The following is a 25,389-nucleotide window of genomic DNA, read 5'->3' on the forward strand; positions in this document are numbered from 1 at the left end:
AGGTCCCTTCCAAGTCGACAGTTCTACAATTATAGCTAATGATAAGACGGCTTCTTATGCTCCCATTTTCACACGCACCTATGTGCCACCACCTGAGGACAATGCCGTCCGTTTTTTGTTTTTTTTAATGATCTTAGAAGCGGTGGTTCTCATTCACCAGCCTCTGCTACTCAGTTGGCATTCAACTTCATTGACGCAACTCAGAGCTTCCAGGGTTGAAAAACCTCCCCCGAGCCCCTGGCTCCCCACGCTCACCTTTGCGGATCAGAGGAGGGGCATCTCTGAACGCCCAGACGTTGCTGCACTGCAGCTCCCACCATCCCCAAGACCATTTAGCGAAGGGTCCCTGTGATGGCCTGGGATTCGGACTCGGAGGCTGAACCTGAGGAATCCCAGCCTGCACAGGATTCCCCGCCTCCAGAACCAGCTGAACCGGGGCTGGGGCTTGAGCCTGAAGGGTCCTCACCTGTGCTGGATCCTCAGGTGCAGGCACCAGCTGAGTCTGCTCTGGCTCCTGAGGTGATGGAGGACCCATTGTCTGCAGGTGCTCCACTCTCAGCCCCGTCAGAGGAAGCTGAGGTTGCCTCTGGGTCCAGTAACCCTCCAGCCTCTTCTGAGCTGCAGAGGCTCAGGGCAGAGAGGGGGAGGGAACTAAGTTCCCGCAGGAGGAGTGCTTGCCTCCAGGCCAGGAGAGGCGAGTCACCTGAGGACCGGGGCCGTCCTGTGCCTCGGGGAAGATAAAACCCAGCCAGCCCCAGTCCCAGGTTGCAGGAGCAACATTGTTGGTAGCCTGTTCCTCCCTGCACCCTGTCCTGCTCTTCTGCCAGAGTTCCTGACCTCACCTGACTCCCTGCCTTGGACCCAGCTTCAGCTTTGATGGACAGCCTCCATACTGCACCCTCGACCTCGGACTGGACTCGGACCTCGCCTCTTGGTTAGCCACCGGGACCAGCACAGTCCCTGATGCAGATCTGTCTTCCTCTTCCCCACATCTCTGTGTCCCACCCCAATCGCACCATCAGGTCTGGCCAGATACGCAGCTGCCTCAGCTGACGTCCCTCAGCTGTGGGATATCCCGTTTCGTGCGGATGGCGGGCTGTGACCGCCGGGTTCCCGGCAGCCACTAAAGGCTTCTTAATTCTTCGCACGGCAGCTCTTGAGAGACAAATATCCGCAAGTTGGTCTGGAAGAGATCCCTGAAGGGCCAGCTGTCACGGTAGGCCAACAGCCATCTCTAATACACACCCTGCCCCAACAATCATGAAGGGCGGCATTTGGCAATTCTCTCTGCCTCTCTATCTATCGCTGTCTCTCACAAATGCACACTCGTCCCCTGTCTCAGGACTACAGGAGATCATGCCTCGTGAGAACATCAAACAAGGCTGCTGGGTCAGGCCGATGGCCCATCTAAGTCCAGCATCCTGGTCTCCAAGTGGCCAACCAGATAATAATAATAATAATAATAATAATTTATTATGTATTCCCCGCCCATCTGGCTGGGTTTACCCAGCCACTGTGGGCAGCTTCCAACGGAATATTAAAATACAATAACCTATTAAACATTAAAAGCTTCCCTAAACAGGGCTGCCTTCAGATGTCTTCTAAAAGTCAGGTATTGTTTACCTCTTTGACATCTGAAGGGGAGAAGGCCCTCTGCCTGGTTCCCTGTAACTTGGCTTCTCGCAGAGAGGGAATCGCCAGAAGGCCCTCGGCGCTAGACCTCAGCGTCCGGGCAGAAGGATGGGGGTGGAGACGCTCCTTCAGGTATACTGGGCTGAGGCCATTTGGGGCTTTCAAGGTCAGCACCAACACTTTGAATTGTGCTTGAAAACGTACTGGGAGCCAATATAGATCTTTCAGGACCGGTGTTATGTGCTCTCGGCGGCTGCTCCCAGTCACCAGTCTAGCTGCCGCATTCTGGATTAGTTGTAGTTTCCGGGTCACCTTCAAAGGTAGCCCCACGGAGAGTGCATTGCAGTAGTCCAAGCGGGAGATAACTAGAGCATGCACCACTCTGGCCAGACAGTCCGCAGGCAGGTAGGGTCTCAGCCTGCATACCAGATGGAGCTGATAGACACTGCCCTGGATACAGAATTGACCTGCGCCACCATGGACAACTGTGAGTCCAAAATGACTCCCAGGCTGCGCACCTGGTCCTTCAGGGGCACAGTTGCCCCATTCAGGACCAGGGAGTCCTCCACACCAGATGTCTGTGGGAAACTCTCAAACAGGATTCGAACACAAGACCCTTCCTCCCCTTCTGCGGTTTTCAGCAACTGATATTTCAGAAGCACTGATGCCTCCAGCTGTGGAGACAGAACACAGCCATTCTGGCCAGTAGCCATCAATAGCCCTCTCCTCCATGAATGTGTCCAATCCACTTTTAAAGCCATCTAGGTTGATCGCCATAACTGCCTCCTGGGGAACTGAGTTCCACCATGAGCCGCTGGGGAAAGTCCTCCTTTTTACCCGTCCTAAATCTCCCAGCCTTCAGCTTCCCTGGATGCCCGTGAGTTCTAGTGTTAGGAGAGAGGGAGAGAAACTTTCCTCTGCCCGTTTTCTCTACTCCATGTGCATCATTATTTGACTTCATGTATTTATTTAACCCATTTATATTCCGCCCTTCGTCAAAAGATCTCTGGGTGGTTCACACGACAAAAAATGCAAGACGGAAGCAGAAATAAATGGCGGAAACAAAACCAACAGAGCAATAATTCCCTCTCCCGCAAACACAGGGCTGTAGAAGAATAATCAGCCAAAGGCTTATTAACGAAACTCCACTTATTGCATATGCAATTACAGTGGTACCTCAGGTTAAGTACTTAATTCGTTCTGGAGGTCCATACTTAACCTGAAACTGTTCTTAAGCTGAAGCACTAGAGCACAATTTCTGTTCTTATCCTGAAGCAAAGTTCTTAACCTGAAGAACCTGAGGTTCTTAAATTTCTGGGTTAGCGGAGTCTGTAACCTGAAGTATCTGTAACCTGAAGCGTATGTAACCCAAGGTACCACTGTAATTCTGTTGCTTAAGAATCTCCCATTTCAGAGACTGCGGTCTGGCGTAGGGAGATGTTCTCAGGAGCTTACCGTCCGGGTCGAAGGGGAGGTCCTCGTCCACACCGACCACCCGTCTCCTGTGGCTGAAAGGAGGGGTGTCTGGGAAGCTTTCGAGAATGACTTCGCCCTCCGGGTAGTCTGGGAAGATGTCCGGGTCCGAAGGGTCACTCGTATCTTCCTCCTGCGGGGATAGGCTGCCCCCGTCTCCACGGCGCCTCAGCAGAACAGCCGTGACGGCCTCAATCGGGCTCTCATACACCGGCGGCAGGGACGGGGTCCTCGCATTTTCTTCTATTACAGAAGGTGGCGTCAATTGCTCCGACAGGTATAGGAGGGCCGAATCCAGTTCGGGGTACGGAGGGAGGCTGCTGGGCTCTGAGTTGAGCGAGGTGGGCTCCACTTCCGAGTCCAGGCTGGCACCCGAGTGCCTTGGCTCGCTGTAGTCGACCTGCGGGTCGGTGTTCGACGCGGCGCTGGGTCTCGCTTCCGGTCTGAGCGGCTGCCCGGTGGGCACCACGGGCAGGTACTCAAAGTCATCTTCGCTGTCGTCGTAGAAGGGATCCGCGTAGTCGAGGTTGGGGTCAGGGTATTCTGGCTCCAGGAAATTGTGGCCGGTGGAGCTGGTCTCGGGGAGTTCCGGGGGAGCGGCGGGGAGCCCGCCGAGCGAGGCAGGGACCACATTGCCCAGCTGGGTGGCACTGCCAATGTGAAATGCCCAGATGCCAGGGATGCCCATGTTGCTCAGCCTAAAGGAAGGAGGAAGAACAGGGCTTGATTAACCGTTAGGACATCAAGGGAGAACGGAGGGTGGGCACCACAGAAATTTCCCACTACCGGATTTTTAACCTCAACAAATCGCTCAGCTGAACGTTTGTTTTCTCAGTCGAAGGATATTTAAAATCCCCACAGAGGAAATCAGAAGAAGTACCGACATTGAAAGATTGGCAAAATAAATTTTTTGACATGATTGAATTAGCAAAAATGACGTCAACAGTTAGAAATGCAACCTAATCAAAATCTCAAACAGGAATGGAAATGTGTAGAAGAATACATGAACAAAAGATGCTCCAGCAAGAATTTATTGATATGTATAGACTGATTTCACAAAGTTAAGCTAAGCAAATATATAAGATTGAATGTCTAATTATTAAGATACAAAATTACCATCTCAATAATAAAATTACAAAATAATAACAAGGAAGTCACACACGGGTGGAGGGAAGACTCAGGGTAAGAAATAAGAAATGGATAAATGTTGGTACATAATGAAATGTGAAAATGTGAATTTACAAATATATGTATCAATATGTAAATACTTCATATATGTATTGCAACATTAATAATAAATAAATTAAGTGCAAATAAATAAATAAATAAATAAAATCCCCACAGAGCAACTATGCAGCAAGGCAGCCTGGGAGCCTTATCTGAAGTACAGAAGCAGGTGTGTTACATAAGATTAGTTTTGAGAATCTGATCATAGAATCAAAGAATTGTAGAGTCAAAGGGGGCCACTCAGTGGTCCTCTATCCCAACCCCCTGCAATGCAGGCATCTCAGGCATCTCAAATACTTTGCAATTAGAACAAGTAGGAGAAAAAATCTCAAATACAAATAAAGTGGAAGGATACAAAAAAGAAACATTATTTTCCATCTTACTGCAGGTTTTTCTTCATTTTGATAAATAAAAAATGTATTATAGTTTATTATTGTGTACATTTTGAAAGGGGACACGGGTGGCACTGTGGTCTAATCCACTGAGCCTCTTGGGCTTGCTGATCAGAAGGTCGGCGGTTCGAATCCCCACGACAGGGTGAGCTCCCACTGCTCTGGCCCTGCTCCTGCCAACCTAGCAGTTTGAAAGCACACCAGTGCAAGTAGATAAATAGGTACCACTGTGATGGGAAGGTAAACGGCGTTTCCGTGCGCTCTGGTTTCCGTCACGGTGTTCCATTGCGCCAGAAGCAGTTTAGTCCTGCTGGCCACATCACAAGGAAAGCTGTCTGTGGACAAATGCCAGCGCCCTTGGCCTGAAAGCGAGATGAGCGCCACAACCCCATCGCCGCCTTTGACTGGACTTAATTGTCCAGGGCTCCTTTAAAGGTAAAGGGGACCCCTGACCATTACGTCCAGTCGTGACCGACTCTGGGGTTGCGGCACTCATCTCGCTTTATTGGCCAAGGGAGCCGGTATACAGCTTCCGGGTCATGTGGCCATCATGACTAAGCCGCTACTGGCAAACCAGAGCAGCGCAGGGAAACACCGTTTACCTTCCCGCCAGAGTGGTACCTATTTATCTACTTGCACTTTGACGTGCCTTCGAACTGCTAGGTTGGCAGGAGCAGGGACCGAGCAACGGGAGCTCACCCCGTCGCAGGGATTCAAACCACCGACCTTCCGATCGGCAAGTCCTAGGCTCAGTGGTTTAACCCACAGTGCTACCCGCATCCCAGGGCTCCTTTACCTTTACCTATATTTTGAATCGCCTTCATGGATTCATGGCGAATCCATGACATGGTGAAGTGGCTTGAATAACTCAGAGAAGCTATGAGCTATGCTGCGCAGGGCCACCCAAGACGGACAGGTCATAGCCGAGAGTTTAGACTAAATGAGATCCACCTGGGGAAGGAACTGGCAATCCACTTCAGTATTTTTCCAAGATAACTCCATGGACATAAAAAAGAAGCTTTTTTTTAATAAAAAATATTATTTAATCATTTTTTCAATACAAACAGCAACCACAAAAAACACATACAACAAAAACCACAACAACACGAATAACACAATTTAACAATTCACATTTCAGTACTGATATACCTATAGCTACACCTTTTTAACAATATTTCCCCACCTCTCTCTCCTCCCCCCACTTCCCACCACTATCCGCCTTATCGCTTAAGTATTCCTTCCAGATTTCTTCATATTTATCCAGCCTTAATTTGCGTCAACATGCAATTCGTTCGTATGTAGCTAGTCTGTCCATATTGTCAATCCATGTGCTCAATGGAATCTTTTTGCGGCTCTTCCAATTCATCAAAACAAGTTTTTTTGCTTTTAATATGGCACGGTACATCCATTATTTTTTTTGACCCCTTGTAATCTCCCACGTTTCCGGTATATAATTTATAATTAAATTCAAATCCCCTAAATAACAATTTCTTTTTATTACTCTTGCTATATATATCCTCACCTTGCACCAAAATGATCTTATCATCGGCCAGTTAATCATCATATGTACTAAGTTCGCATTTTTACTTCCACATCTCCAGCAGTTGTCTGCATTTGTTCTTTTCTTCTGGTAAAGTTCTGCTGGAGTCCAGTGGACTCTGAATATTATTTTCTGCTGAATAAGTCTTAGTCTTAGATCCACAGAGGCTATTTCTGTTGATTTTATACTTGACTCCCATATATCATTTGTTATCTGTACCCCTAACTCTTCACTCCATTTTTGTCTATCATATTCTAAATCATATTTCTTCCTGTTGAGTAGGGTTTTATATAGTGCAAGTGTAGAGTTTTTTGTTTTTGCTGCAGAGATTAAATCTTGTAGCAGCATGGGTGTTTCCGATGCTGCCATATTGTCAGGGCCAAACTGCCTTTTCAACATATGTTTCAATTGGATGTATTGCCATTGTGTTTCACTGGTTGATCCATACTTTACTTGCAAGGTCTTATATTCCACAAATTTGTAATTTTCATCAATTAATTGATTCAATGTCAAAACACCTAACAAAGGAGAAGCTTTGAGTTTCCAAGGCATGCTAAGGTCCATGGGGTCACGGAGAGTCGAAAACGACTAAGACGACTAAACAACAAAAATTATTTTGAATAAGATATATATATATATATACAGAGGCACCAAAATCTTTCCAGCACTTAGGGCCTCTAAAGATCTTTCTCCAGCCCTGAGGAAGAAGGGTGAAAGCTGAATGGCTACTGATTGACAACCACCTTTAAAATAAAATAAAAATAAAATAAATAAAATCTTCAACACGAAGGGTGCAAATTCATGCAACAAGACCATCCTGGCTCCCACTGGGGCTGAGCAGGTGTCCCTGGGAAGCCTGCAAGCAGGACCTGAGAGGCAACAGCCCTTTCCTGCTGCTGCTCCTCTTCAGAAACTGGTATTCATATAGATTCATGGAACTGTAGAGTTGAAAGGGACACCCAGGGGTCATCTAGCCAAACCCCCATCAATGCAGGAATCTCGGCTGAAAAATCCATGACAGCGGGCCATCCAGGAGCATACAGACTTTGACTTGACATTAGTTCAACATTTACGCTGTGCCTGAAGATTTGGGCCGGGGAAGGGGCAAAACTGAGAGGCAGCCTTACCCACAGGGCTTACGGTCTAGTAAAGCATGATTCGGAGGAAAGCGGGATTTTATGACAACTGATGAATCCCTTTGGGGCTCGGGACCGAGGAATCTCGGCGCGTGTAATTGCCTTGGCGTGATCCCCGCCGACGAGAGAAAACAATGCGGTCCGGCTCCATCCCACACTGGCAAAGTCTGGATATCCGTGTCGGATGGGTTGCTTGGATCATGTTACTAATTGCAAACAGCAGAAACAGCTCTGCTGGAGAGGAGCTGGGAAGCAGCGATGGGATCTGGGTTGGCCACATGATCAAAGGACCGAGGCAATGCAGATCCAGATCATGGGGGAATTTGCTCTTCAGAGCTCAGCTTGGCAGAGCTCAAGTTCTCTTGCTCCTTCAATACCCCAAGTAGCATCAAAAATATGCATGTAGTTCCTAAACAGCAACAGCACATGGCAGAATGCAATGCCTACTTTTCTGGGATCAGTAATGGAATAGGATGCCCATCTGTTGTGGATTCTCTAGTTGAGATTCCTGCATTGCATGGAATTGGACTAGATTACTGTCCCATCACATCCTGGCAAATAGAAGGGGAAGAAATGGAGGCAGTGAGAGATTTTACTTTCTTGGGCTCCATGATCACTGCAGATGGTGACAGCAGCCACGAAATTAAAAGACTCCTGCTTCTTGGGAGAAAAGCAATGACAAACCTAGACAGCATCTTAAAAAGTAGAGACATCACCTTGCCACAAAGGTCCATCTAGTTAAAGCTATGGTTTTCCCTGTAGTGATGTATGGAAGTGAGAGCTGGACCATAAAGAAGGCTGATCGCCGAAGAATTGATGCTTTTGAATTATGGTGCCGGAGGAGACTCTTGAGAGTCCCATGGACTGCAAGAAGATCAAACCTCTCCATTCTGAAGGAAATCAGCCCTGAGTGTTCACTGGAAGGACAGATCCTGAAGCTGAGGCTCCAAGACTTTGGCCACCTCATGAGAAGAGAAGACTCACTGGAAAAGACCCTGATGTTGGGAAAGATGGAGGGCACAAGGAGAAGGGGACAACAGAGGACGAGATGGTGGGACAGTGTTCTCGAAGCTACCAGCATGAGTTTGACCAAACTGCGGGAGGCAGTGGAAGACAGGAGGGCCTGGCGTGCTCTGGTCCATGCGGTCACGAAGAGGCGGACACGACTAAACAACTAAACAACAACAAACTATGGCGATCACACAGGGTCCCCGGACATCTGACGGTCTATTGATCCCTGTGCCACCACTGTGCTTGCTTTCCCGCTGCCACCAACCTGTTACTCTCAGGTACACACTGAGTCCAGACAGTTATTAAAATTGATCCAAATAAACAAGTTTGTTTTATAAGCCTTAAAAAGTTTAAGGTTTCTCAGATAATATTCCCGTCAGTTTCTTAACTTCAGTTTCTTTACCGGCCTATACCTTCCTAATACCTTCTGACTGATTATATCAACTGTTTGACTGACTCCTCTTAACATATTCTCTCACTCTCTCACATCAGACTAGCCCAACCCACAGACTTATCCTCTCTCTCTCTTCTCTAACTCCAGACTGACTTCTTAACAACTCTAACGCTAACTCCTCCCCTTGGGTTCCTATTGGTTAATCATTTTACAGGGTCTTTTTGGTGGTGGCTCCCCATTTGAGGAATCCCCTTTCCTGGCCAGGTGCATCTATCTCCTTTGTCATTAACTTCCAAGAGGGATTCTGAAAGATTCCTGTTTGGTCAGGGTTTGATGGCTGAAAGATGCTGTTTCTGGCAGCCTTGACCTTGTGAGCTTCTAAATTGTTTTCAGATGCTCTCAATTGTTCTTGCTTCTAAAATGTTTTCACTCGTTTTATTTTTATTTTAATTGCATGGTTTCGCTGCGTTCTTGTTGGCCGCCCTGGGCTCCCTCGGGAGGAAGGACGGGACAGAAATGCGATAATAAACAAGGCAGTGTTCAGCTGCTGGAGGCAGTAAATATCTCTGAACGCCAGTTTTTGGGAATCGCAGAGAGAGAACAGGCCATGGTCCTGATCCAGCACATGTAGTCCCATAGAGAGCTTCTCTCACGGACTTACTTCAGGAGTGTTTGGACTGCTTGGCTTTGACATATCGAGTTGCACACGTCATTATTATTGGACCTTGTATATATTATTTAAGATTTCTTTTTGTGTGTGTATAATTTTTATTAAGTTTTCTATTTTACAATTTAAAATATTCATTAAACAACCTTAAAATGTCAGTGACTTCCTGTATTCTCTTTCCATGGTTCAATTTGCATATCATAAATCCCTGCATATTTTACATAAATTAAACCATTCAGTATTCCATTATTACATCCATCAAAACTTGTCAAATTTATCTTAATGCTGCCAACATTTTCAAGTATACACAGTTTCCCCCCCCCCCCATATATTCAATCAACATTTTCCAATCTTCTTTAAAAGTATGTTCTCCTATTCTATATGTTAGGTCCACAAGCTGTGCATATTCCATCAGTTTAAGTTGCCATTCTTCTTCGGTTGAAACTTCACTCATTTTCCATTTTTGGGCTACCAAAACATGGGCCGCAATAGTGGCAGACATAAATAGCCTTTTTTGACACCTAGGGATTTCCATCTGAATTATCCCCAACAAAAAGGACTCTAGTTTGGTGTGGTTTTTTTTTTGAAAAGTACTTTTAAACCTTTTTTTCAATTCATTATGGATTATTCCCCAATACTCTTTTACCCTTTTACAGGTCCACCACATATATTATTATTGTTTAAGATGTCATGTAATAAATGCACGGTGTTGAAATGCTGTACATGTTGGACCTTGGTTAGCAAGACCTAGAATCAAAGCTTCAGAGTTGGAAGGGAACCGCTAGGGTCATCTAGTCTGACCCCTGCCAATGCAGGAATCTCAACTAAAATATCCATGACAGGTGGCTGTCCAACCTCCCCAGCCAGCCTGGCCAATGAGCAGGGATGATGGGAGTTGTAGTTTCAACATGTTGTTGGTCTCCCAGCTTCCATGACCCTCAGGCAGCCTGGCCAGTATTCATGGACGATGCTCATTCCAGCAACATCTGCAGGGCGCCACATTGGCTACTCTCGAGTAGCAGCTGTGTGCTCCAGAGGTGTTCAGGGAAAGATAGATATCACTTTTGGATATCAGAATTATTATTATTATTATTATTATTATTAATAATAATAATAATAATCATTGGGGCGTGGGTGGCGCTGTGGGTTACACCACAGAGCCTAGGGCTTGCTGATAAGAAGGTCTGCAGTTTGAATCCCCGCAACAGGGTGAGCTCTCATTGCTCGGTCCCTGCTCCTGCCAACCTAGCAGTTCGAAAGCACATCAAAGTTCAAGTAGATAAATAGGTACCGCTCCGGCGGGAAGGTAAACGGCGTTTCCGTGTGCTGCTCTGGTTTGCCAGAAGCGGCTTAGTCATGCTGGCCACATGACCCGGAAGCTGTACGCCGGCTCCCTCGGCCAGTAAAGCGAGATGAGCGCCGTAACCCCAGAGTCATCCACGACTAGATCTAATGGTCAGGGGTCCCTTTACCACATTATTATCATCATCATCATCATCATCATCATCATCATCATCATCATCATCATTTTATTCCCAAGCCCCTGGGGAACAAAAGATTAAAAATACATTAAAACATCAGTCATTAAAAACAGGGCTGCCTTCAGATGTCTTCTAAATGTCAGTTAGTTGTTTATTTCTTTGACATCTGATGGGAGGGCATTCCACAGGGCGGGCACCTCTACCAAGAAGGCCCTCTATAACTGTTCCCTGTAACTTGGCTTCTCGGAGCTGGACCTCAGTGTCCGGGCAGAACAATGGGGGTGGAGACGCTCCTTCAAGTATACTGGATCGAGGCCATATAGGGCTTTAAAGGTCAGCACCAACACTTTGAATTGTGCTCGGAAATGTACTGGGAGCCAATGTAGGTCTTTCAGGACCAGTCTTGGCGGCCGCTCCCAGTCACCAGTCTAGCTGCCGCATTCTGGATTAGTTGCAGTTTCTGGGTCACCTTCAAAGGTAGCCCCACATAGAGCGCATTGCAGTAGTCCAAGCGGGAGATAACTAGAGCATGCACCACTCTGGCGAGACAGTCCGCGGGCAGATAGGGTCTCAGCCTGCATACCAGATGGAGTTGGGAGACAGCCATCCTGGACACAGAATTGACCTGCGTCTCCATGGACAGCTGTGAGTCCAAAATGACTCCCAGGCTGCGCACCTGGTCCTTCAGGAGCCCAGATAGAGCACTACATCAGGAAAGAATCCAGGGAAGATCTTGCACAGGCCCTGGGCGAGGAAGAACTGGTGAAAGGAAGAGAACTGAGAACTGATGGTTTCCTATGTGGGTGGCAAATATGCAGCCAAGTGGATAAGATGCCAACAAAGGTCCGTATAGTAAAAGCTATAGTTTTCCCAGTAGTGATGTATGGAAGTGAGAGCTGGACCCTAAAGAAGGCTGATCGCCGAAGAATTGATGCTTTTGAATTATGGTGCTGGAGGAGACTCTTGAGAGTCCCATGGACTGCAAGAAGATCAAACCTCTCCATTCTGAAGGAAATTAGCCCTGAGTGCTCACTGGAAGGACAGATCCTGAATCTGAGGCTCCAATACTTTGGCCACCTCATGAGAAGACTCCCTGGAAAAGACCCTGATGTTGGGAAAGATGGAGGGCACAAGGAGAAGGGGACGACAGAGGACGAGATGGTGGGACAGTGTTCTCGAAGCTACCAGCATGAGCTTGACCAAACTGCGGGAGGCAGTGGAAGACAGGAGTACCTGGCGTGCTCTGGTCCAGGGGGTCAAGAAGAGTCGGACACGACTAAATGACTAAACAACAACATGACCAGATAAGATGCCAGTCTAGGAATGAGAGGAGGGCCAGGGAGGCAGAGATTGCGCGCATTCCCCGCAACTTTCTTGTGCAAAACGCTGGGCGGATTCCAAGCCGCAAAAATAGCTGGCAGGCTGCAGGTCCCCTCAGCATCTAGAAGCAAACAAGATCTCCCTTCACAGCCCCTGAATGCTCCTCCGATTCCACGGATATTCACACATTCCTCTCCCCTTCCCTCATGTCAGCCAGCTCCAAGCCAGCGAACAGCTGGCATTTGATAACAGTGGGAAATGGAGACGGCAGCTGCGGTTTTACAGGCCCGGCTCCTCGGGTCGGTCACGTTTCAAGGAAATTTCTAAATACCCGCCTCCCCCCCCAGTCCCAAAACTCCTCCTAATGCCAGCTGAAGCTGCTGTGAAGCATCGCTGCTGCAAATGTCCAGATCAGGGGTTTGGTAAGGGAAACGTACCCTGAGACTTTTTACGAGGTCCGGCTGTGCGATTAGGAAGCAGATTTGAGCTGGCAAGAAAAAGCCACAAATGGTCAATTGTTTAATTTACTAACAGCCTTGAAGATACAGCATTGAACTAGCAGCGCCGCTGGTTTGACCCAGCAGAGTCCTTATGTTCTTATGTCAGGGTTCTTCAGCAGATACGTCATTACAGAATCATAGAATTGTAGAATTAGAAGGTACCCCGAGAATGATCTAGTGCAGGGGTTGGCAAACTTTTTCAGCAGGGGTCCGGTCCACTGTCCCTCAGACCTTGTGGGGGGCCGGACTATGTTTGGGGGGGGGGGAATGAACGAATTCCCACAAATAACCCAGAGGTGCATTTTAAATAAAAGTATGTTTCTGAGCACAATTCAAAGTGTTGGTGTTGACCTTTAAAGCCCTAAACGGGCTTGGCCCAGTACGTGGTACCTCGGGTTACATACGCTTCAGGTTACAGTCTCCGCTAATCCAGAAATAGTACCTCGGGTTAAGAACTTTGCTTCAGGATGAGAACAGAAATCGTGCTCCGGTGGCACAGCAGCAGCAGGAGACCCCATTAGCTAAAGTGGTGCTTCAGGTTAAGAACAGTTTCAGGTTAAGAACGGACCTCCAGAACAAATTAAGTACTTAACCTGAGGTACCACTGTATACCTGAAGGAGTGTCTCCACCCCCATCGTTCTGCCCGGACACCGAGGTCCAGTGCCAAGGGCCTTCTGGCGGTTCCCTCCCTGCAAGAAGCAAACCTACAGGGAACCAGGCAGAGGGCCTTCTCGGTGGTGGCGCCCGCCCTGTGGAACGCCCTCCCATCAGATGTCAAAGAGGTTAACAACTACCTGACATTTAGAAGGCATCTTAAGGCAGCCCTGTTTGGGGAAGTTTTTAATGTGTGACATTTTAATGTATTTTTAATCTTTGTTGGAAGTCGCCCAGAGTGGGTGGGGAGACCCAGCCAGATGGGCGGGGTACAAATAAATGATTATGATTATGATTATGATTATGATTATGATTATGATTATGATTATGATTATGATTATGATTATTCAGGTAAGCCACCCCCCAACTCTCCCCTCCCTTCTCCACAACACCAGACGAGCCCCAGTAGCTGCTTACCTGTGTCTTGCGAGCAGCGGGGGCTGGAGGGGACGGCGGGACGATGAGCAGCAACAAAGCCCGAATTGAGCCTGCTAACAATGGCGGCTGCTTGAGCGCGAACGCTGCACCAACAAAGCCCAGCCCCTTCCACTTGGCTCTAGGCAGGGCGGGGAGAAGCCGGGAGGAGGCGCTGCTGAACGCGCACACTGGCGCAGCCCAAACAATCAGATCTATGTCGATCCACGAGGTGATTCCTGGACCATCTGTGGGCCGAATCCAGAAGGCAACTGGGCTGGATCTGGCCCCTCGGGCCTTAGTTTGCCTACCCATGCAATAGTGCAACTCCCTGCAATGCTGTAAGGTTGGGGAAACTTTTTTTTTTCAGCCAAGGTCCACATTCCCTTCTAGTCAATGTTATGGGGGGCCACATTTTTTTTCTACTTACCATATTTTTCCATCTATAAGCTTTCGTGTGCATGCACACTTCTTCAGATATCTGAAGAAGTGTGCATGCACACGAAAGCTCATACCAAGAACTAACTTAGTTGGTCTTTAAGGTGCTACTGGAAGAAAAAAAAAATTATTGTTTTGACTATGGCAGACCAACACGGCTACCTATCTGTAACTGGAACTATGGAAGGCACCACATTGAGCCGCATGAAATGGAAGTCCATCAACCTCACCAGGTATCTGAAGAAGTGTGCATGCACACGAAAGCTCATACCAAGAACTAACTTAGTTGGTCTTTAAGGGGCTACTGGAAGGAAAAAAAAATTTTTGTTTTTCCATCTATAAGACTTCTATAATACATCCATAATGCATCTATAAGACATCTATAATATATCCATGTATAAGACACCCCCTATTTTGGGGGACTCAGATTTGAGAAAGTTGGGGGGGAGAGAGAGATGTATCCATGTACAGTGGTACCTCGGGTTAAGAATTTAATTCGTTCTGGAGGTCCGTTCTTAACCTGAAACTGTTCTTAACCTGAAGCACCACTTTAGCTAATGGGGCCTCCCGCTGCCACCGTGCTGCTGCATGATTTCTGTTCTCATCCTGAAGCAAAGTTCTTAACCTGAAGCACTATTTCTGGGTTAGCAGAGTCTGTAACCTGAAGCATATGTAACCCAAGGTACCACTGTACAGGAATATGCAGCTGTTCCATATGGTGATCAAACCTGCAACTTTGGTGTAATGGGATATTCCCAGTCCGCCTCCACTGCTCTTTCAGTCCACAATCAGACATGGGGGGGAAGTAGGTGCAGAGCTGGGCTGATTGCCAAAGAGACCTTCTGGCCTCCTTGCTTTTATATCTTTCTGATCTTAAAGGTGCATGGTATCCTCCAGATTGTGCATCCAACGTAGACACAGTTTGCAAAAAAAAGGTAAAGGTAAAGGACCCCTGGATGGTTAAGTCCAGTCAAGGGCAACTATGGAGTTGCACTTCTCATCTCGCTTTCAGGCTAAGGAACTGGTGTTTGCCCACAGACAGCTTTCCAGGGCCCGGGGCTAGCAGGATTAAACCGCTTCTGGCACAACACAACATTGTGATGGAAACCAGAGCGCACAGAAACACTGCTTACCTTTCCCGCTGCAGCAGTACCTATTTATCTACTTGCACTGGCGTGCTTTTGAACTGCTAGGTTGGCAGGAGCTGGGACCGAGCAATGGAAGCGCACTCCGTCACAGGGATTCGAACCGCCGACCTTCAAATCGGCAAGCCCAGGAGGCTCCGTGGTTTAGACCACAGCGCCATTGGCGTTCACAGTTTGTACCCAGTTTGTACCACATGGCAAGAACACACGCCGGTCAAGGGCAGGATGCCAGCAGTCAAAAGAGTGACCTCAGCAGTTTTGCAACAACATCACCGTCCGAGAAGGATGTTTTCCCACAGGTTTTCCACACAGTGCTGGCCTCTCTTTGTTTTTTTTTTTTTTTTTTTAAATAATATTTATTGAAGTTTCCAAAATACAGAAAGAGAAGAAAAGAAATTATGAAGATACATTCAGAACCTTATTTTCAAACATCCACTTTCTGGGACTCCCCCCTTCCCCCACCCCTACCGTATTCCCCTTTCATATTGTTGTTTCCACAAGTTCTGTTTCTGATTTAAAGCACAATTTATATACCCCATTGTTCAAATTTAAATTTATACAAACCTTATGCAACACCCTTGATAAAAAAAAGCAAAAGATCTCTCCCCATAGCCCGCCCCCTTTTCTTTCCACAATGTCCCCCTTTTTTCCCATTAAAGTAAAAGCACACAGAATAAAAGTATAAAAAAAATAAGAAATATATTAGAAAAAAGAAAACCAATTCAGAAAATAGTTGCAAGCCTTTGGATTCTAATTCTCCCTCCCCTTCCCCGGTTTAATTTCCCTTATCCTCCAATCTATGTTTCCAGCCTGGAAGTCTTAAGTCCATCAATCCCATTTTTCCCCCAACTCCTTGCAGAATTATTTCCCATTTTTAGGATTACTTTTTAAAAATTAATTCCTAAATCTTTAAAAATGTCAAATTATAAAATTCCCCCCATTGTTCTTTCAAGGTTATAGTCCAGCTTCCTCTTGTTCCGCTGCTAAAACTTTCTTATTCAGAAGTTTAGTAACTCTACATGGGTTGTTGTTATTCAGGAACAAAAACTTGCGTTCAGTCCCTTCCTTCTTCAGTAAAGTATTCTGTTGTCTCCTTTTAGTCTAAACACCCTGTAGACGAGATTCAGTTTCAGTTTTGCAGCTTTCCCAGGAGATAACCAGTTCTGTGAAATTCCGAAGTGTTGTATTTTTCCCGGCTTACGCCCATCTTTGTAATGTCCCGAAGCTCCTCTAGGGGGGTTGTTGTAACTTTGTTTCCAAAAATCCGATTGTTCTCCGTATTTTCGCCATTTTGTATTCAAGTCTTAACAAATTATATCAGGTTGTAACAAATTTGACCAGCAAGGTCCTTGTAATAAAATCCTCTTTAAAATTCCGACTTTGACAGCTACTTTGACAGCTGTCAAAATCACCGGCTCTTTTCACCAGGCTCACTCCTCAATCGCCCCGGTTCCCAGGGAGGGGGGTGCATTTTCCTTCTCCTTCAATTCTTCCTCCAGCACAATTCTTGTACTTTCCCATCATGGAATTCTTGATTTTAGCAAAGATACCGTTCTTTTTGGGCCTTGGCTTCCCAATCCTTGTTTTAAAATGTCTACAATAGGGAGGGGGACTGACTTCCTTTTTAGATCCCCCCCCGCTCGTCTCAAATCCAAAAAATTTTTCTTCTTTTAAACCCGATTTCCAATTTACTCACGGGTTGTTGTTAAAAGTCCAAATTCTCAATGGAAGAAGTCAGCGCTCTCCGCCGGATGGCATGCGGCTTCGCTCGGCAGGGGTGGCAGAGGACTCAAAGCACCACGCTTCTCCCCGGCACCCGATCCGTAGCCTTTAAAAAGGCTCCTTCACGAGTCGGGAGGGCGCTAGCGGTGCTAGCCGAGTCTCCAAGTCCACGGCCCCCGTGGCCGTGGTTTCTAAGGGTCCCCGCATCGCCGGTGCGGTAAAACCCAGCCCCTGCCGAGCCGGCTCCCTCCGGAGCTCGGAGGGAGTTGTGCTGGCCTCTCTTTGAACCCAAATTTGGAAAGAGGGGCAGAACAGCACATATCACCCAGCAGGCATGGCATTATCTAAGGAAACAGCCAGCTAACACAAACAAAGTTTGCATGCAACATCTGACACCAGATCCAAACCCATCTCCGCTTTCTGATAAGGCAAGCTGGCGTGCTTGTTTGGTGTCAGAGTGCAAGAGGTTTAAAAACAAATCTAAACTTAAAGACTATTTGAATAAATATTGTAATATTAAAGATATGTAACCACTTGAAAGAATCAGTTAGGCCTAGGATTAAATTGGGATTAAATTTATAAATAAGAAAATGCACGATAAGGAAAGTGATGTAATATGATTATGACTGTGATTTGGTTTTTTGAAATACAGTATTGATATTGGAAACTGCTACAGATAATTACTAAGAAATTCAGATGGAAGAGACTCGAGGAAGTCAAATACTATGTTTATGAAGATGGATGGTACTTAATTGTAATTAATTAAGTGGCATTATGCTGTATTGTATGTTTTTATTTTTTTTCCTTTTTTCCATCTTTTTTCTGTTTTATCTTTTGTTTGTTTTTGTTACTGTTAATTCTTTTGTATTATGCTTATTTACTGAAAATAATAAATATTATTTGGAAAAAACAACAACAAATCTAACCTTTTGGCTGTGCAGCTTTAAACACAAATAAATCAGAACTCTTCTCCAAATTCTGCACCCAGAAGTGCTGGATTCTGCAACCTGTAATGAGCTGGGCAAATGTGCATAATTTTGCAGACTTTTCATCATTTGTTTAGCAGCTGTTGCAACACGGGGAAGCCTCGTTCCCTGGAAATGTGCTCAATGAAAGCAAAGTTCTGTGGAGGGCAGATTCCGCACCCGGTGCCAATTCCTTTGTTTGCACACTGCGGTGGTTCCCAAACTGTGGGCGACACCAAGTTATTCGCCTCTGATGCACTTTTTCCCCAAACTAAAAATGCCGCCAAGCGCTGCACCCTTTCTCCAAAGGGGAGTCCTTTTGGGCAGAAAAAGGACTGGTTCCTTCCCCTCGGTGGGCAAGCAGCCCTGACCTAAATGCCAGGCTCTCCCCTGGAATTTCCCTGCCAAACCCTTCAAAGATATCAACATTTGGCACATACCCACAAACTGCAAAGGCAGAAGGAAATCACCGCATTTTTCGCGCTATAAGACGCACCCGACCATAAGACGCACCTAGTTTTAGAGGAGGAAAACCAGAAAAAAAATATTCTGAATCTGCGCAACGCCTCTCCAGCAAAGCAGGAGGAGAAACGGAAGGGGCTCCGTTTCTCCTCCCGCTTCACTAAAGGGGCACTGCGTAGCTCTCCATCTCTGGGCAATGCCTCTCCAGCGAAGCGAAGTCAAAACAGCAAGAGGGATCACTGCGCAGCGAAAACAGCGATCCCTCTTGCTGTTCTGGCTTCAGCGATAGCTGCGCAGCCCAGTGGCGTAGCGTGGGTTGTCAGCACCCGGGGCAAGGCAAGTAATTTGCATCCCCTAACCCGTGGATTTGCGCCCCCTAACCCTAACCCCCAGATGTTGCGCCCGGTGCGGCCAGTCCCCCCTGCACCCCCCACGCTATGCCACTGGCGTCTCTCCATAAGACGCACACACATTTCCCCTTACTTTTTAGGAGGGGAAAAGGTGTGTCTTATAGAGCGAAAAATACGGTAGGATGCTTGGAGGTAGAACATCAGACAGCACACCAGTTACTTACTGGTAGAGGTTCTTGACGGACTGCTCACTGCTGGTGACGCTGTGGTACGGCCCTTCCCGGCGCTGATAGTCCCCTCTGCTGAAGCCGACTCTGGCCGGCAGCTCCAGGTGGACATTGTAGGATTCTTTGGGCCGCGTCCCGAAGAACTGGACCCCATCCTCGGGGTAGAGGAAGAGGGCATAGGCATCCGAATCGCTGTAGGCCAAGACTGCTTGGAAGGTGTTGTGCTGCGGAAACAAAACGCAGAGATCCAAAACTAATCCCATTCAGATCAAAGCAGAGAACGGGCATCAGGTGTGGGGCAGGGGAAAACTAGGGGCATAAAGTGAACTCCTGGTTGCTCCTTTCCACACGGAGCTGTGTGCCAGTGCCAAACAGCTGATGAGCCCTGGCAGGAAAGCCCCCCGCCCCCCTCCTAGGGGATGGGGATGCCAGCTTTGAAGTCTGTTTGCAGGAAACAGTTGGAGATTCAAGCCACTTTCTGCAAACAGGGCACCTTCCCCCTGCAGAGGCCTGGAGCCGGTTGCTCGCCTGCTCATTTGCAAAACTGACGCTGGACATCTCAAAACTGGGCATCAAAAGAACCATGACTTCGTAACTTATAAAGTAGCACTATATGCGTCGGCAGCTAAGAAGATCGGGAGAAAAGAACTAGATAAAACAGCGGTCAGTTGCAAAGGTGATTCGGACATTTAAGCTGGCACATTCTACCTGAGAACCCCTTGCTATTCTATCGTATGCAACAAATAATTTTTAGGAGACGTGATCGTGGTTTATTGTATCTGCAGTGCCTGATGTTTTTATGGTTAGTGTTGCTTTTGTTTTTGTTCACATTGTGAATGATGCCCTGGCCTTTGGCTAGTGCAATAAAGTCGATGAGGATGGTGATTAAAAGAAATAGATTGATTCCTGCATTGCATGGGCCTTCCAACTTTATAGTTCTATGAATCTAATTCTGCACCAGATACAGAACACAGCAGTGGCACGGCCCTAGATTATCAGATCAAGGGAGGGGTGGGCTTTGTTGCTAACTCCAGTTAAGGAGTAAAGGTCTGCATTGGCAGATTCCATTTCTTCCGCTCCTCCTTTCCCAGAAGGCTGCTGCTCAAAACGCCCTGTAAAACTGCCCTGTTTGGTATCATTCATCTCCCTCCCGTCTTATCTCCCTGCCTTTTAATCTCGACTCAGCTGCAAGGAGGGGAAATAAATCCGTTTTCCTCCATTGGATTATCTCCCCCCCCCCCCCGGGAGCCGCAAGAGAGATTCCAGTTTTCACCCAAGCCAAAAGAAGCTCAAGAGACGCAACTGTCGATTCCCAAAAAAGGGAGAAGTTGTGGATGCAAGCTTGCTTGGAAACGGGCCCTTGGACTCAGCCCAGGCACGTGGGTGGAGGCTGGTTGTGAAAACCAACGAGGACGACACAGAACTCTGCACATGCTCAGAGGCACATCTTCCTTGTCCTTAAACCTTCTCCTCCTCCACACACACATTTTCCAAGAGGGATTTCCTTTCCTTTCCCTGTTGACCCCTCCATTCTTTTTCGGGCCCAATCCTTTCCATTTCCTTATATGCCTCATCGCCTTTTTAGATCAGGCTCTGATTGAGTTGACCCCTTAAACTACGACCCTTGATGGCTGTGCCAAATTTAGTAGAGAAAAAAACCCTGCGTGGCAGAACATCTCTCCCACAATATTTCAGATGCGTGAGGATTTCCTCTCCTTGGCTATTAGACTGGCACTGTATCCTTTGGGGCGCCTCCTTTAGACCTTCCTCTTTCAACAACCCTTTGAAGCTGAGATCTTTCCCACCCAGCAGTCATTTTGAAGATGTTTTTAAGGTGCGTTCTCATTTGTCACTTGCGTTTTGGGCTCGTTTTGGAGGAAGGAGACAGGATATACATTCGACTCTGTATGTAAGCAACAATTTATTTCTTTTAAGTATTTATAAGCTGTCCTTCATCCATAAGGAGAGGCTGCTGGGTGAAGCCAATTGCCCATCTAGAATAGCATCCTGTTCTCCCAGGGGCTGCCCAGATGTTATGGGAAACCCGTGAAATAAAAAATTAAGGTCTTTTATATATATATATATATATATATATATATATATATATATATATATAATAAATGTTAATGGATTTGCCAGGCAAACACGTACATAAATGTATAGGCCACATGTCTGAGGCAGAACAGGAGGGCAGCCCTGGAGCCATTTTGGCTCCCAAACTGACCAAATGTTTTCTCTGCAAGGTCAAAGGAAAATGGAAAAGCCTCCCCATTGTCTTTTCCTTCACAAATCCTGTCCTAAGGGTATATCTGTGTATGAATAGGGTGAGCCTGTGACCTGGCTCAGGAACTAAGTATTTGTCACTACAAAAGACTGGCCAGGCTCCCCAGGCAATCCAATCAAGTGAGCATTAACAGGTAACCTGCCAGACAGGAGAGAAACAACGGCAGGAGAGAAACAACGCGCTCAGATTTCTGCTGTAGACCACCCTTTCTGTGATGTAGGTCTGATGTGTCTGGGGGGTGGAAAGGACTCCAGGGAAGGCAATTTAAAATGTCTATATAAGGGTGGGCACACCTGGGTTCTGGGTCCTCCTCCTTTCCTGCGTGTGAGGGGAGCACCCTGTTGCAGCAGTTCAATAAAGTTCAGGCTTATGAGCTGCTTTGCTTCTCAATATTCTCTGGTTGGCCTCTGTTCTTTTCTCCGACCGATGGAGAACCTGCAAAGGACTCTATAAGGGCTCTCGTGTCCCCCATAATGGAATAAGGGCAGATTTTCATTTCTTACACCCGCAAGCAGGATCTGAGCACAACGGCAACTCTCTTCTCTGGGGCTTCCAGCAGCTGGGATTCAGAGGTACTGTAGTCTCCAACCATGGAGACAAGGCAAAACATCATAGCTAGTAGCCATGAACCTACCCAGACCCTTAGATCCTCTCCTGAGGCCCTTCTTCATGTGCCTCCTCCTCTAGAGGTCCGTAGGGTGGCAACATGAGAACAGGGCCTTCTCTGCAGTGGCTCCCCATCTGTGGAATGCTCTCCCCAGAGAAGTTCGCCAGGTGCCTTCATTATACACCTTTAGGCACCAGGCAAGAACATTCCCTTTTAACCAGGCTTTTGGTTGATCTGATTGACATCCTATTCCCTTTTAAAATGTGGGGTTTTTTGGAGGGGTGTTACTGGGTGGTTGTTTTTATTTTTATTAGATATCTTGTGTTATATCTTGATATTATTCTGTGAACTGCCCTGAGACCCCCCAGGTACAGGGTGGAATAATAATAATAATAATAATAATAATAATAATAATAATAATAGCCTTACCCTCCATAATAGCCTGGGAAAGAGGAGGCTGAGAGGAATCATAGAATCATAGAATCATAGAGTTGGAAGAGACCACAAGGGCCATCGAGTCCAACCCCCTGCCAAGCAGGAAACACCATCAGAGCACTCCTGACATGGTTGTCAAGCCTCTGCTTAAAGACCTCCAAAGAAGGAGACTCCACCACACTCCTTGGCAGCAAATTCCACTGTCGAACAGCTCTTACTTTCAGGAAGTTCTTCCTAATGTTTAGGTGGAATCTTCTTTCTTGTAGTTTGGATCCATTGCTCCGTGTCCGCTTCTTTGGAGCAGCAGAAAACAACCTTTCTCCCTCCTCTATGTGACATCCTTTTATATATTTGAACATGGCTATCATATCACCCCTTAACCTCCTCTTCTCCAGGCTAAACATGCCCAGCTCCCTTAGCCGTTAGGAGATACAATGGCCATCTTCAAATAGCTGAAGAGCTGTCATACAGAGAATGGAGCAAGCTTGCTTTCCGCTGCTCCAAAGAGGACCCAAACCGAGGGATTCAAGTTACAGGAAACAAGACTCCACTCAACATTAGAAGAACCCTTCCCAGGCCGTACTTTTCCATGACACAGCCTTGCACCTTCATTAAGTGATTTTTACAAACGTGGTAAGGTGCCTTTGAACTGGAAGAGGCCCCTATGTACAAAGGACGCGGGTGGCTCTGTGGTCTAAACCACTGAGCCTCTTGGGCTTGCCAATCGGAAGGTCAGCGGTTTGAATCCCCGCGATGGGGTGAGCTCCCGTTGCTCTGTTCCAGCTCCTGCCAACCTAGCAGTTCGAAAGCACACCAGTGCAAGTAGATAAATAGGTGTCACTGTGGCGGGAAGGTAAACGGCATTTCCGTGCGCTCTGGTTTCCGTCACGGTGTCCCGTTGCACCAGAAGCGGTTTAGTCCTGCTGGCCACACAACCCAGAAAGCTGTCTGTGGACAAATGCCGGCTCCCTTGGCCTGAAAGCGAGATGAGCGCCACAACCCCATAGTCACTTTTCACTGGACTTTACCGTCCAGGGGTCCTTTGCCATTACAGTCATACCTCGTGTTGCGTTTGCTTCATGATACGTTTTTTCAGGTTGCGTCCCGCAGTGACCCAGAAGTACCAGAAAGGGTTACTTCCGGGTTTCACTGCTTGCACATGCGCAGACGTGCAAAATGACGTCACGCGCATGTGCAGATGCGGCGAATCGTGACCCACACATTAGCAGACGCGGGTTGCGTTCTGCTCATGTTGCAAATGGGACTCCGGAACGGATCCCGTTCGTAACCAGAGGTACCACTGTACCTTTTACCTATGCGCAATAGGTAACGTGTCCCGCCTTTGGCCCCGCCCACTTGTGCCTCAGGGCCCCGCCCACCCCTGGCATATGGCCCCCAGGAAGCCGGCCTCTAGAGAACGCAAGCCTTGACCTATTAAAGCTCCCCAACCCAAGAGAGTAGTTCTCTGCCCCGAGGAGCTTACAATCTGAAATGGCCTGGCGTTATTGTCTGGGGTGCTTCCCGGAGAGGCGGAAGAGCGACGTGTCGTGGTTGCCATCTGTTGTAAATAAAAATATGCCCTTTTTTCCCTTATGGGGTATCCGAGAGCCCATATAGAGTCCTTACATAGGTTCCCTATTGGTAGGAGAAGATAACAGAGGCCAACCAGAGAATATTGAGAAGCAAAGCAGCTAGTAAGCTTGATCTTTATTGATCTGTTGCAACAGGGTGCTCTCCTCACATGCAGGAAAAGAGGAGGACCCAGAAAAATGCTGTGCAAGGGCTTATAAAGACTTTTGAAATTCCCATCCTCTGGATCAAGACCACCCCCAGAAACATCATACATACATCACGTGAGGGGTGTAACCCTAAGACCACCCTCAGATACATCACAGAAACGGTGGTCTTAAAACAGAAATTTCAATATTGTTTTTCTCTTATCCTTGTTTATTTCCTGTCTGGCAGGTTACTCGATTGGATTGCCTGAGGAGCCTGGCAGTCTTTTGTAATGATAAAGCTCACACCCTTATTCAAACACAGACATACCCTTAAGATAGGACAAAAAAAAAAAAATCCTTCCAGTAGCACCTTAAAGACCAACTAAGTTAGTTCTTGGTATGAGCTTTTGTGTGCATTTGTTTTTTCCTGTAAGACCTATTGCAGTCGTTAAGAGTCGTCAACAGGCTCATCACAGCTATCTGCCAACCACCCATTCCCACCACCCTTCTGAGTAATACCCCTCCCCACCTTCTCACTATATAGAAGGATCTGGCAACTTCTGTTTCAGTGTATCTGAAGAAGTGTGCATGCACATGAAAGCTCATACCAAGAACTAACTTAGTTGGTCTTTAAGGTGCCTTAAGACAGGATTTGTGAAGGAAGAGACAATGGGGAGGCTTTTCCATTTTGACCTTGCAGAGAAAACATTTGTTCGGTTTAGGAATCAAAATGGTTCCAGGTTGGTCTTTCTGTGCTGATCTATGTATGTGCGGTTATGAACATTACCATATATCTAAGACCATAAAATTCCTATCATAGACGTCACCCTTCCTCAGGGAGAGAGTCTCTCAGGAAGCACATGGCTTCCCCGATAACCTCGTGTTTCTTGAGCAAGCACCTACTGCACCCAAGAAGACCTTCGTGCTAGAGGGTATCAGCGCTATTGCGGGGCCGGAAGGCAATGCCAGAGGCCGTTGTGGCCGCATGTCCAAATATGTGCCTGGAGATCTGGAATGCAGAAACTATGGACATCCCCGCTCCGGCTGATAAGGATTTCAGCAAGAGCCTTTGGGGGATTTTCCTCTCAAACTCAAAAAAAAAAAAAAAGAGCTTTGCAAATGTTAAGTAAACAAATAAAAAAGATAGTATTGTTGGACGTAGCCAAGGGCTGAGTTCTGGCTCTGATGAAGCCA

The 25,389-nt window shown here is 47.0% G+C and overlaps 1 protein-coding gene across 1 annotated transcript in view; it reads right to left on the reverse strand.

Moving 5' to 3' along the window:
- NID2 (nidogen 2) overlaps window positions 1–25,389 on the reverse strand; it is an 80,345-nt gene that overhangs the window by 45,558 nt on the left and 9,398 nt on the right. Inside the window, exons 3-4 of the mRNA XM_083610975.1 lie at window positions 19,149–19,375; window positions 3,088–3,803 (exon numbers count right to left, since the gene is read on the reverse strand). Of these exons, the coding sequence (XP_083467101.1) occupies window positions 3,088–3,803; window positions 19,149–19,375 (943 nt within the window). The remainder of the gene's footprint in view (window positions 1–3,087; window positions 3,804–19,148; window positions 19,376–25,389) is intronic.

Source organism: Podarcis filfolensis (genome assembly GCF_964270895.1).
Source record: "Podarcis filfolensis genome assembly, chromosome: 1".
In the NCBI taxonomy this organism is placed as follows: domain Eukaryota; kingdom Metazoa; phylum Chordata; class Lepidosauria; order Squamata; family Lacertidae; genus Podarcis; species Podarcis filfolensis.